The sequence below is a fragment of the Bacillus rossius genome, chromosome 15 (genome assembly GCF_032445375.1).
Source record: "Bacillus rossius redtenbacheri isolate Brsri chromosome 15, Brsri_v3, whole genome shotgun sequence".
In the NCBI taxonomy this organism is placed as follows: domain Eukaryota; kingdom Metazoa; phylum Arthropoda; class Insecta; order Phasmatodea; family Bacillidae; genus Bacillus; species Bacillus rossius.
In genome coordinates, this window is record NC_086342.1 from 21,835,721 (window position 1) to 21,848,413 (window position 12,693).

Consider the following 12,693-nt stretch of genomic DNA (forward strand, 5'->3'; position numbering starts at 1 on the left):
TGTATGTGTGTGTGTGTGTGTGTGTGTAGGTGTGTGTGTGTGTGTGTAGGTGTGTGTGTTTGTGTGTGTTTGAGTTTGTGTGTGTTTGAGTTTGAGTTGACGATGGTTTTGGGGTCTATGGACCATGAAACGAAAAACAATATAAAAATTCTCCGAAATTCTCATCATGGTAACGGCTACAATAGGTAGTATTGCTTTGATATCTACCTAAAACCATCCCCAGGTCCTGGCCGCCTTGCAGGTTAGGTGACCGGGGACCGGTGATGGCAGTTCTGTGTTGCGCGTTGCCTACGTGTTACCTCGCAGGCGCAGAGGACACGTGTTATAGCGACGCGACGTCCCACTGGACTAGACGAAGGGCCACGGCTGATTGCTAGCCGAGAGACTTTATGTTCTAATGGACCGTGTCGTGGAGAGGCAATAAATTCGTGCAATAAACCGGATAATATTACAGTAAATTTTGCGCCAGTCCATAAGATAAATCAAAATACATTAGAAAGAAAATATTAATGCGTGGCGGCCACGCGTATTGGAAGTGAAACTTCACAGACAAAGAGGGATAAGAAATTTTTAGGGTATTCTAATATTTGAAATACGCGTAATCATGCGTTTAAAATAGACCTTTATTTACTAGTGTCTGTCCATGTTTTCAGTTAAATCTAACAATGAATTAATACGTTTGTGATAGCTAAAATTATACATAACCCAAATGGAAATGTACGTACAAATGGTGACAGTCATAATGCTAACGCCGGATCAAACCTCTGAGTTGAGAGTTTAAACTTGCGAATTACGAGTTGCAAAAAGCGTTCGTTTTTTTTAATATTTACATTGATGTGAGAAGGGTCATTAGAATTTTATTAGCACTTAAATTAAAGTTCTGGCCAATAGAAATTTCAGTTCATGATTTAGTACTAGAAAAAATTTCAAATATTTTTATTGCCACATGTGATACCGTGATTACGCCGGAAAATTGGTCGGTAAGCGTTAATAAAACTTAACCCGGAGATAATTTATCAGGAAACTTAAAGTAAATTAGCAAAACAATCTTCGAAATTCAAGTTACATATTACACATATATTATATATATTCATTTCGTTGAAGTTCGGCCACTCAAAAGTTTACAAATTAAATTAATGGCCTGGAACGGGACATACACCCTTAAATGCATTATCGTGGCACTTGAGGGTTTTGTGACTATAGTTTAAGAAAAAAACTCCTACGTTATTCTATTGATTTTGGTAGGCAGGAGTTGTGCCAACCCTGGTATATGTTCATCTTTTTTTCCGTCAAATTATTAATTTTGAAAAGCAAAAAATCGAAAAATGTTAAGGTTTTGTTTGAAAGAGTTAATTTTTCAAATTTTCGGGGGCGGGGGGGGGGGGGGGCGGGGGGCGTTTCAGAAAGTGGGGAGTCCAGGACAGTCACCGCTTGTTGACCCACGGGCCACGCGCCGCCCCCGGATATCCTCCTGCCAGCTGGGGGCAGCAGTTCCGTCCCAGTGGCCGGACAGCCGGTTGCTGTTGTAGCCAGTCCTTCCGCACGCTGCGTTTTGTCCTTTCCCTGCGCCCGTCAGGTCGCTCTGTGAAATTTACGTTAAATATCGACGTACTTGAAAACTAAAAAAAAAAAAAAATGGTTGTCTGTAAAGTCGGTTTACGGACGATAGTTCAACGTGACAACGTCATAACAAAACATTGATGAAAGATTGCATACTTTTATTAATAAAATTGAATCATTATTATTGAATTATCACTATTTTGTATGGATACAAAGGAGTGGAATTAAATCTACAATTTAATTGATAAATTTACTTTTATTTGCACTCATTAATTCAAATATGTTTATTACTTTAACGAAGAGATTATTTTAACTATATTTTTTATACATGTTTGCTATTTAACTTCTTCCAATCTGTGTTATTCTGTTAAGGATAGGACGGTGATAGGAAAAGTAGGAAACGGATGGGAGTGTTTCAAGTTGAATGTGCCTCGAAAAAGTCAAATCGATGGTTGTTCCAATCGAGTGGAAGAGAGATAGATGCGGTGCAAGCGTACAATGAGCATAACGGGACACAGCAAAATGGGAAAATGTGCGTAACGGGACACTTTCGTGCGTGCAGCCAGCGTTCATCGATTTATTAGACGTTGTCACGTCAAAATAAGCCTTTGAATGTATTTCAAGTAATTAACTCACAAAGCCCTCTTTTTAATATTTCAGTGGTACTCTTAAACAGAACTGTGTATATCACATAAAATAAACTCCAGTTCATCAAATTATATAAATTAAATTTTCCTCAAAAAAAAAATTTTTTTTTAATGCTTAACTTAATCTCATGTCCAACCGCCATACAACCAGTAATAATAATTCATTAGATTGCATCGGCCCAGTAGACCTGGGGTGTTGAAATGTTTGTAAAGAAACCGGTTTTCATTACTGGCTTATGAGCAGTTCATCTACATCAATAAATAAAAGCTAATTTTCTTTCTGTGGTGTTTGAATTATTACATATTACTTATTTTTATCAGAAAAATTATATTTAAAAAAAGTGAGCTAGTCCTTCAGTATTGGCCAGAGATGTGAAACATCTAACGATTTAACAAGCAAGTTCGTGTGTTCTCATATTGCAAATGCACTTATAATGCGAAACTAGGACAAGAAGTTTAACGTAGAATTCTTTAAATAATGGTGAGCGTGATAAATTTACTCTTGTTTTTTCAACTAAATTTCTGGACGCGAATCGCACGTAGTTTCCGCACCCGCCGCTAGATTTCGCTGCCGGAGCAGCTACGTCGTCAATTGAATCATTAGATTTGCAGAGCGAAATGTTAAACTACATAATAAAACGGCTCCAATTAATTTTTATTTTCGACAAGGGATTTTATTAAAACACCGCCCTTATTGTTTAAAGTATTAAAAAGTTAATACTATAATGTTTGTTTTTTGTATGTGTGATCTTTCGTTCGCGCCATCCGCCACAGATGGCAGCACCGTATTTACACATTTCCGTTCCATTCGTGAAATCACTCCCACGACATGCCGTATACCGTGGGCTATGCTTTTGAGTTGAAATTCAAGCTATTTTCAGATAATGACCTCAGGATTTCAAATATTTTAATTTGTTGTGATCTCTAAAACGGTATCAAGTAACTGAAACATTACAACGCGAAGTTATAACCTTTATGTATATTATTTTATATAAAAATTAGGAAAATTAATGACAGTTGTTCGTAAATCATATTTATGGTCAATCTCTTCTTTAAAAATAACCTAAGTTGCGGAAAGAGATACTTTTTTTAAAATGATTACGGTTGGAGTTTCAAAGCGGACGGACCCACCTTTAAAAATGTAATGCACACAGAGCACAGGCCGAGATCGATAGCTTATTCGGTACGCCGGCATTCGAAAAAGTGGCGAAGGAGGGGGGGAGCGGGTGGTGATTTGCTTCCGTTCGGAACGGAGAAAGCCCCCAGTTCTCCGTCCGCGGGGAGGGGGGGGGGGTGGAAGGGGGGGGGGGGGGTTGAAAGGGTCGGGAAGGGGGGGGGGGGGAAATCACTGGTCGTCTCTCTCGTTTCTTTGCTAAGAGTAACCGGGTCTTTCCCGTGAGACCTCAGGCGGCCTTGGAAAGGGCTGAAGGGGGGAGGGCTGAAACCCTATAGTACACTCGAACCTAGCTGAGCGTTCTGAGATGGACGCCTGGTAGTCAATCCTGGCGCCGGGCTGCCAGACGAAGTGCAGAGCCGCAGGTGTTAACGCGCCATTCACAAACCGTTCAAACAGCATTATTTTAATAATCATAACCCACTCTCACTTTTCATTTAATTAAATGTCACAATATATTTTTAGTAGGCTTTGTTTATATCGCGCCAAAGGCAAACTGAAAGAAAAGAGTTCGCACATTAGCGAAATGGTTTTCTTTACTATGTGCGAACTCTTTTCTTTCAGTTTGTCTTTGGCGCGATATAAACAAAGCCTACTAAAAATATTGTGAAATTATATAAATTGACAAAAATCTTATTTTTCAAATTCAATAATGGAATAATCTTATCAAATTAGTGTATTGTCATCGGTCCTCGATAAATCTACAAAGTTTGAATGAAATGTGGCTGTTTAAAGTGGGTCAAAATCGCACCCAAAGGAGTCGGTTACAAACATACAAACAAACAAACATACAGGTGAAGCTAATATAAAGCGTGTAAAAAGGTTTTCTGCTTTCTTGTAACGTTTATTGTAGTTTTCGTTTTTAAGTGTGTTTTTGATGCGTAAAATCTTAGCTCTCGGTATATGCGGCATTTGATGGGAGTAATTTCGTGAATGCGACGGATGTGTAACAGCCACGGTGCTGCCATCTGTGGCAGATGGCATGGACCAAAGTTCACAATGTCAAAGGGAAACTTTATATTATTAACTGTTTTTAATGGGATTTTAACAATATAGGCAGTGTTTCAATAAAATTCTTTGTTGAAAATAGGGTTAAAGATGGGGTTTAGTAATTTTTGAAGTCTTTTTTACGCTTTTATCGGAAATTTTGTTGCCTAGTGCGCGCAAAAAAAAAAATTCACTCTCATAAGTTTTTTTTAAATATATAACGCACCTTAAATAATTATAGCTTAAAAAAATTGTTTTCAGTAAATTTAACGGTAATTTTTTTTCCTAAACAAAATAATTTTCTGTAAAACAAACTTACATCTGTAGGGATTACTATTGTTTGAACTTTAGGGGGGAAGGGGGGTAGGGGAGTGGGGAAGCTTATTAATTACTAGATGTCCGTTCGGGAAGGATGTAGCCGCCCTTCCGTTTCCTCTTCCTCCCTCCCTCCCTCCCTCCCTCGCGCCACCCCTCTACCCGCCGGCGGTGTTTACGTCGGCTGCTCGCGTGGTAAGGGGCGAGGCGGGGTCGTGTCTGGTCGCCATGGCGACGGCGAGCCGAGGGCAATCAGAGATCGGAGAAAGTTGCAGACGGAGCATAAGCTCCGAGCACTGTGGCCAGTTTGTTCACGTGAGAAGACGACGGCCATATTTGTTCATATAGTACATAGAAAATGTAGTTTACTACATACCTACTCTTGTACACAATATTTTTTTCTCGAGCCAACAGTCTTTTATTTGTTTAATATTCACGCACTTTCCCCCCACCGTACATGCATCACTTGTGAGAAAATGCGATTGTCTTCACGGAACAATATGGCGGCGACCTGCTTCCCCCTTACGTCCCCTGGTTTCAGCAGATACACCTACAAACTGTGTCTATGCTCCATCTGTAACTATCTCAAATCTCTGAGGGCAATCGGGTGTCAGCCGCGCGCGGGCTGAGCCGGAACCACGGCTGCAGGCTCCTCGCCCTTGAGGGGGGGGGGGGGGGGGGGACGTGTGGACGAATCATGGTCTGAGGCACTACTTCCTTACTTACTTGCAGCCGGACAACTCTATTTTCATTAAATTTGAAAGAGGTTAGAAAACCAAACTTCTGGCTAAAGTTTAAGTTAAAAAATAATAATAATAAATCACCACAAAATTTGTAGCTGTCGTGAAATAATTTATTTGGAGATATTTGAGGATAACAAAATACCAGGAAAATTTTTTTTTATGAAATAAAGGTGTTGTCTCGTTCGTTTCAGTGAAATAATTTGAACATTATTGATACGTTTTTGCAGAAGATACACATTTTTATTTAGCTTATTTTTTGTTTTACTTTTTTCATACGCTCAGTATTCAACATTAAATACTTTCTGTGTTATTTTTAGTAAAAAAAAAAATGTTCTTTAGCAATAAGTTCAAAGCCTTGGGAAGCAATATAGACCGTAAGTCCCTATATTTTATGTAATGAACCAGCAGTCGACGTTTGTCGGTATATTCTGACTCACCCTGTATCTGTGCAGATAGAGATGCGCTGAAGCCGTCTTCCCCGGAGCTCGCCCCACCCCCTCCCCCGACCCTACCCTCCCCACGGGTCCGTGCTGTCTGGACGGGTCAAAGGCCACGTAGCGCGAGCGCTTCTGTGTGCGCGGGGTTAAGGCTGGCTTTTATCCTCCATCTTGCATCCACTTTTTTTAAAAATTCCTATTACATATGTTGATGAAGAAAATAAAAACAAAAACTCTGATAAATAATTAAGAGGAATGCCTATTTGTGACTAACTGCTACAAATATTTTCCCCTGTGAAGTCATTGGTAGTTAGTATTGATTTTTTTTTTTGAAATGGCTACAAGCGAATTCATACTGCCAACATGCACTATTTTATACTGCCAGAAAATATATTTTAGTGCCTGATATCTTCTTTAAGGGGCCCGCCTCGTCAGGGGTGTATGTGTGTTAGTGAGGCGGGGTGATAAGCGCGACGCTCGCTGGTGCTTCCAGCGCGGTGTAGCCTCTAAGCGCAAGTCTCTGAACTGGCGCGCATTCGTCTCGTCGTCACAGGATAACTGTGAAATTTGAGCGGTGACCGTAACATTATATGGAGGAGAAATGAAGATAAAGGTGTTATGCAAGCCCCTTAAGTACTTTCAAGAATCTGTACTGATTGTTTTCTGCCTAAAAATTACTCTGAAAACACGCGTTTTAGGCATTTTAACGCTTCTAAAAATACAGTTTAAAAACTTAATCCGAAATTAAAAGTACTTTTCGGCCCTCAGCGAACTCTTAAATGCTATTCGTAAGCAGGACCCACTCTGATATCTTGAGTAGTTTTGAAATCGCATTGTTTTTCCTGAAGCTCTGCACACCGTATGTGTGCCCGGGTAGGCGGGCCCCTTAACGGAGGCAAATTTTCAATATTGTTCGATGAAATCAAGATGACGCTCTCTTCTCTCTGGTCGCGCTGCACTGCGTGTTGTGTTGTGTTGAGCTGTGTTGTGCTGTGCTGTGCCTCGCAGGAGCCAGGAGCGCAGCCCCGAGGACCTGGAGCTCATCTACGAGGAGCTGCTGCACATCAAGGCGCTGGCGCACCTCTCCAACTCCGTGAAGCGCGAGCTGTCCGCCGTCATCGTGTTCGAGGCACACGTGCACGCCGGCTCCGTGCGTGAGTCCCAGAGTCCAGTTGTAGCACCACGCACCAACGTGGCGGCCGTTATTCTGCAAATGTTATCAGCTCCACGCAGTGGCGTAGCCAGGATTTGTGTATGGGGGGTGTTAGGAAGCATGGCCCCCCTGTATTAAAGCGGGGGGTCCGGGGGTCCTCCCCCGGGAAAATTTAGATTTTAAAGTGTAAAATAGTGCTATTTTAGCAGTTTTCGGTACTTAAATTTAAATATTGTAATGGTAAAAATTTTATTCATTTTTAATATGAAATTTGTTTGAGTGATGAATAAGAAATTTAATTAAAGATTTGGTGCTAAGGGGGGGGGGGGGTTGAACCCCTAAAACACCCCCCTGGCTACGCCCTCAGCTGCACCTGTATCCGCGGTTAAATTCGAGTAAAATACCATATCATTACGTCATGAAGATTCGTTTTGCACTTACAGGTAGAGACCGGAAAAATTCGTGGGTTCAATGACCTCCAGGATGGACTCCAATATCCTTTACACACTCGGGCAAATGCCAACTGCCCATTGGCTGCTGACTTGTGAGTCGTCTCGACTGGGTGGCCTGTGATTTGACACTTCTATGAGTGAGGGTCTCTAATTGGCCCATTAGTCCTCCAGATTAACAGTGGACCAATGACAGAAGCAGCACTGAGATGTAATTATTTGAATTTTAGCATAACACGAAATGAACCCGCAAATTTTTCAGGTCTCTACTTATAGGATGTATAAACATATTAACAAATAATATTCTCATATAATTTTTTCTTCCGAACAGCTTAACTACAGCTGATGCAAATGTAAACAAACGTCCGCCATATTGGTATGTGAAAATCAGGAGGGAAAAAAAATGGGGGGAAAACGGCCTCACGCCTGACGGCTATTACTCTCCATCTGTATCCTTTCCTAACCTATCAAGGGCGTCGCCAGGGGGGGGGGGTAGGGGGGCAGTTGCCTCCCCCTAGAGCCCTAGAGATTCAAAAAAATGTAGCCGAATGCAAAAAATACATACTTTTCCCACAACTTGCCCCCCCCCCCCCCCAGGCCATTGGCTGGCGACACCCTTGTAACCTATGGTCCTTTTTCGCACACCCCCCCCCCCCCCCACTTTTTTTTCTTCACCGACCCCATTACTCACCGGGTAGACATACTACCCTCCAACTTTCCGTACAATTGTACATTTACATGAAAACTACTGTTTCACTACAGAATTGTATTTGAACTGATATTGGGGCATTTGTGCTTTGTGTTGCCCCAGTACCTCTAATAGTTAAAGTTATATGTAAACCATTCCCTGAATAGCTTTCCAGTATTAACTGCGCACATTAATTAAACAAAATAGAGTCCAACTGTTTAATAATTGAGTATATTTTGGCGTGCCATGCGAGTCCATTTCTAGAAAGAAATATATTACTATATAAGACTTGGTAAAAAAAATTCCCTTAAAAACTCAGGGCCAATTTAATACAAAAAAAAATCCAGGCAGGTGTAAAGGGGTACAAAAAGAGCCATAGCAAGTGGCGGGTATGCCCCAGAAGGTGCTATCTTATTTGGCTGGATCCACACACTTACCACTTTATGGATCTGCCTTAACTTCGGGAAATATGACCTATTCGCAATAAAAAGTCCATTCTCATTTTGTTCCATTGTACATGCTATTCGCAGCTTTACCCTGTACAGCTTCTGTCTGTCACTCTCTAGACTCTAACCGAAGACCTCCAGCGTACCACACGGGTAGACAGCCTGTCATACCTGTTGATATCTATACCACTATTATACCAGTCCATTTTATTTGCTGCTCGATAGAACTATCTTTTCTCTAACTCTCATTAAAACATAAATATTTGCACAGATCTCAGGATGCTTGTCAGAGAATGACCTGACAGACGACAATGCGCGGGAATTTTGACTGCGGCAACTCTGCAAGTCTGTGTTCCTGCACAGCGCTCGGAGGTGCTGACTTGTACAAAGAAGGCTCTGTGGAAGGAAGGGGGGGAGGGGGGGGGGGCAGCCAACTCTATCTGCATCTTTTCGCACAAACTACCTCAGAGAGATATTTCAAAATTAAGTTCCCTTACAAGCGATTGAAAAACCTGGCATTTTGAATTGCAACTTTTATCCTAAGTTTTTGTCTAATGATTGCGTGTAAACAATTACACTACAGTAGGCTAGCTTTCTAAACTTTTCTGGTGGTAATTAATAAATTTTAAAGTATGGGAATCAGGATTCATTTCTAAGAACACCCTAGTAGTGTAATACTGTATCGGTATCACTTGCAAGGATGTGAAATGGCAACTACAATAACAATAAAACTACTTTACTTAATAATCATGGTAGCAAAAAAAAAATTGCAAATAACCTTTGTGAAAATTATTTAATTGTTTTAATGCATCATGTGTCTGTGGCAGTCCTACGGGAGGGATGATAGGAACACTTGCCACAACCCCCCCCCCCCCCCCCCCAGAAAAAAAAAGGAATAAATGACAAAAAAACATCTACTCCAATTACCTGACCCATATTTACTTCAGTTCTCTTAATAATAAGTTAAACTTATACTGTTTTGTAAATTACTTAAATATACTTAAGAAGTATGTTCACATAACCTTTTAAGGAGCTGTTATTTCTTTCCTTTTTTTTTTTTAAATTTTCTAGGATTTTTCAAATTTTTTTTTGCTGTAATTCAAATTTAAACTATTCATCCCAGTTTTTGGGATGTCAAGGCATAAAATTTACCAAGAGGCTCTAGTCTGTAAGTGCCGCGAGGAAATAACATATTCTTTCACGCGGGCGACTACAACTGTCATGATAATCACACCAGTTCACGAGTGTTGACTTCCAACAAGTAGCCATAGCCGAGTCCTACGCCATGTGAAACCAAAAAAAAAACACTTTAGCAGGGAAGCTTTATTGCAAGCAGTATAAAAATGTTTGAAATTGCAAGGTGGCGAGGCCTAATCCCCCTCAACCAGGTGCTGGTTCCACACCGAACAAAATTCCTCCGGTCATCCGGCCTGCCCAAGGTTCGGAGCTGGGTCAGCCGCTGCTGGTTCTGTTGGCAGTTTTCAACCAGGGGGACGAAGGCCACTCCTGGTACATCATCCTCCGGGGCTCCGTCGACGTGGTGATTCACGGCAAGGGCACGGTGACCACGCTGCAGGAGGGCGACGACTTCGGGAAACTCGCCCTCATCAACGACGCTCCGAGGTAGCTCGCCAGGCAGCCGCTGCTGTTCCACGCGCCGGCTCGGGCCAGTGGAACCATGCGTTGGTAGTGACAGCGAATAAGTGGAGACCGGAAAAATTCGCGAATTCATTTCGCGATGGACTAAAATACAAATAAGTTACACCTCAGTGCTGCCTCTGCTATTGGCTCACAACTCACCTGGATGACTCTGGGCCAATGAGAAACACCCGACCAAAGCTTTAATCGAATCACAGGCTGCTACGCTGGGACGTCTCACAACACAGCAGCCAATGAGTGGGTGACATTTGACCGAGTGTTCGTAGAACTATGGAGTTCATCCTAGAGGTCATTGAACCCGCTAATTTTTCCGGTCCCTACATATAAGTACAGAGAGAGTTACTTCCTTCCACGGAGACATTAGTCCATGGGTGTCCGTTCTGAAGGTGACGTCACCTGGTTAGCAATTGGATAGCATAACCAATTGTAACTGTATAAAGGCATCAAGCCATCAAGTAGTGAATATTGTAAAACAAATACAGTAAAACCTTTTTGTTGCGACCCCATTTATTGCGACCACCTCTCTATTACAGCCCGATTTCGAGGAACCGTGAAAAAATTGCCAAAAATCGGAAGAAAATCGGACAGAAAATAAGTTTCTTGTGGTGAGTAGCGTGTTACTGTGTTTCTCTTGCCGAGTGCTGTACTGCCGTAGGCAGCGCATATCTAAAAATAGATACCACTTCCTGTCGGCCGCTGTCAGAGCTTGAAAACCCCCATTCCACGTCCCTTCAATGCAGGAAAAGCCCTCCGGCCGCAGCGTGTGAACATGGTAGTCGGCCGCTCGCTCGCCCTTGCTCACCCTCTCTCCGTACCGTGCGCTGCGGCCAATCTCAGATGCTGCTTGTACTTGTTAACAATCACGTTATCTGCTTCATTTTAACGAGGCTAGTAAAAATATATTAAAACTGTCAGCAAATTGATAAAAGCTTTATGTGTCCGTAAAACAGGGCACAACACTGGCCCGCCAGTTGTTTTCATTCAAAACGTGGCTAAAGAACTTGCATGGATCAGGCTGAAAACATCCGGCAATACGTGTAGGTTATAAGGAATCTTGTTATGAATTGGGATGTTATTTTTTTCGAGTAGATATACACAGCGACCAACTGGATGCACGCCCGCCTCGACTTGTTTTAACTGCCGCCGCGATGTTTATTTTGACAGCTCAAGCAATCATCTTTTCCCATGGGTTGACAGAAAAAGGTCGCTTCACCCGGCATAAAAAAGGCTACGCCACTTATTCCCCACGCAGGAAACACACTGGCTGCCTTCTGTCTCCCCCGCATTTATCTTTCTAACATTCCACATCTCGCCTCTCGCGCGAGCAATAATGAAGCGAACACGCATTGTGCCGTTTTATGCTTCCTTTGGTGACAGCAGCTTGATTTTATTCTGTATATTCCTTTTCATAGGACCCTTGCTATTAAAATACATTTATATTTAAGTTTGAAAGGCTGTAAATTACTTGCCAGAGATGACTGAACTCGAACTTAGTGTGAAAAGTGACATATTTTGACATACTTTTTTTTGGGCGTGTTAGGTGGGGAGGGAGGGGTCCGAAAATATTTACAACGATCTTACCCCTCCCTCACCGCTTTAGTACCCCATTCATAATAGCCCAATTTTACGGGAGAAGGGAGGGTGAAATGAGCATTTTCTCACTGAAGGTTTTTCAAAGGGGAGCTAAGTTGGGGTGTTATAAGGGAGGACACTAGATGGTTTGTGTCTGGGAGGGATGAGCTAGCCTTGAAGAGTGATACCGAGGGGAGGGAGGGGTGAGCTTATGCGTCATGAAGCCGCTGCCACCAGCCAGCCGGGCGAGCTGAGTGTGCGCCCACTCGCGTAGCAGAACCTACCGCTGACATATTTTTAAAGGAAATGTCCCATTATTTTTTTGTTATTCTTACATGAACATTTTGGAATTATTGAAGCCGACACAAAAATACGCTGTGTGTTAAAATTAACAGATTTTAATGATCTTTCATTTTGTTTTGTTTTTAATTTTTTTCTGAATTTCACATTTTGGTCAAAATGTCCAATTTTTTGACGGTTCCCGAGAATGTATTCCTAAAATCACTGCTTCGTTAAATCCGGGGTTCGTGACATCGGGGTTCTAGTGTTTTTAACTACGGCAAGCAGAAAACGTACATGTAAACTAACAAGTAAAAATAAACTCTCTTTTGACATATTTTCTTCAGAGGTGGCCTGTAGGGCGACGGACTTGTCATGAAGGTTGAAGTGGGTTTAAAGCAAAGCCGTCTAGCATTGTGAGTGACAGCATCCTGCCATTGTACGGCTGGTTTCTTAGCGAGTAGCGGTTTGGAAAAGGGCAGGGGGGGGGGGGGAGGGTGAAATCAACTGAAAATTTCGGAAAACATCTATTACGACCCCCCCTCTATTAAGACCCTATTCCTGGGAACCATGAGGGGTCGTTT

The 12,693-nt window shown here is 42.1% G+C and overlaps 1 protein-coding gene across 1 annotated transcript in view; it reads left to right on the forward strand.

Moving 5' to 3' along the window:
- Nucleotides 1–12,693, forward strand: part of LOC134539698 (rap guanine nucleotide exchange factor 4) — a 281,454-nt gene that overhangs the window by 238,184 nt on the left and 30,577 nt on the right. The window contains exons 9-10 of the mRNA XM_063381914.1: nucleotides 6,872–7,017; nucleotides 10,078–10,222. Coding sequence (XP_063237984.1) covers nucleotides 6,872–7,017; nucleotides 10,078–10,222 — 291 coding nt within the window. The remainder of the gene's footprint in view (nucleotides 1–6,871; nucleotides 7,018–10,077; nucleotides 10,223–12,693) is intronic.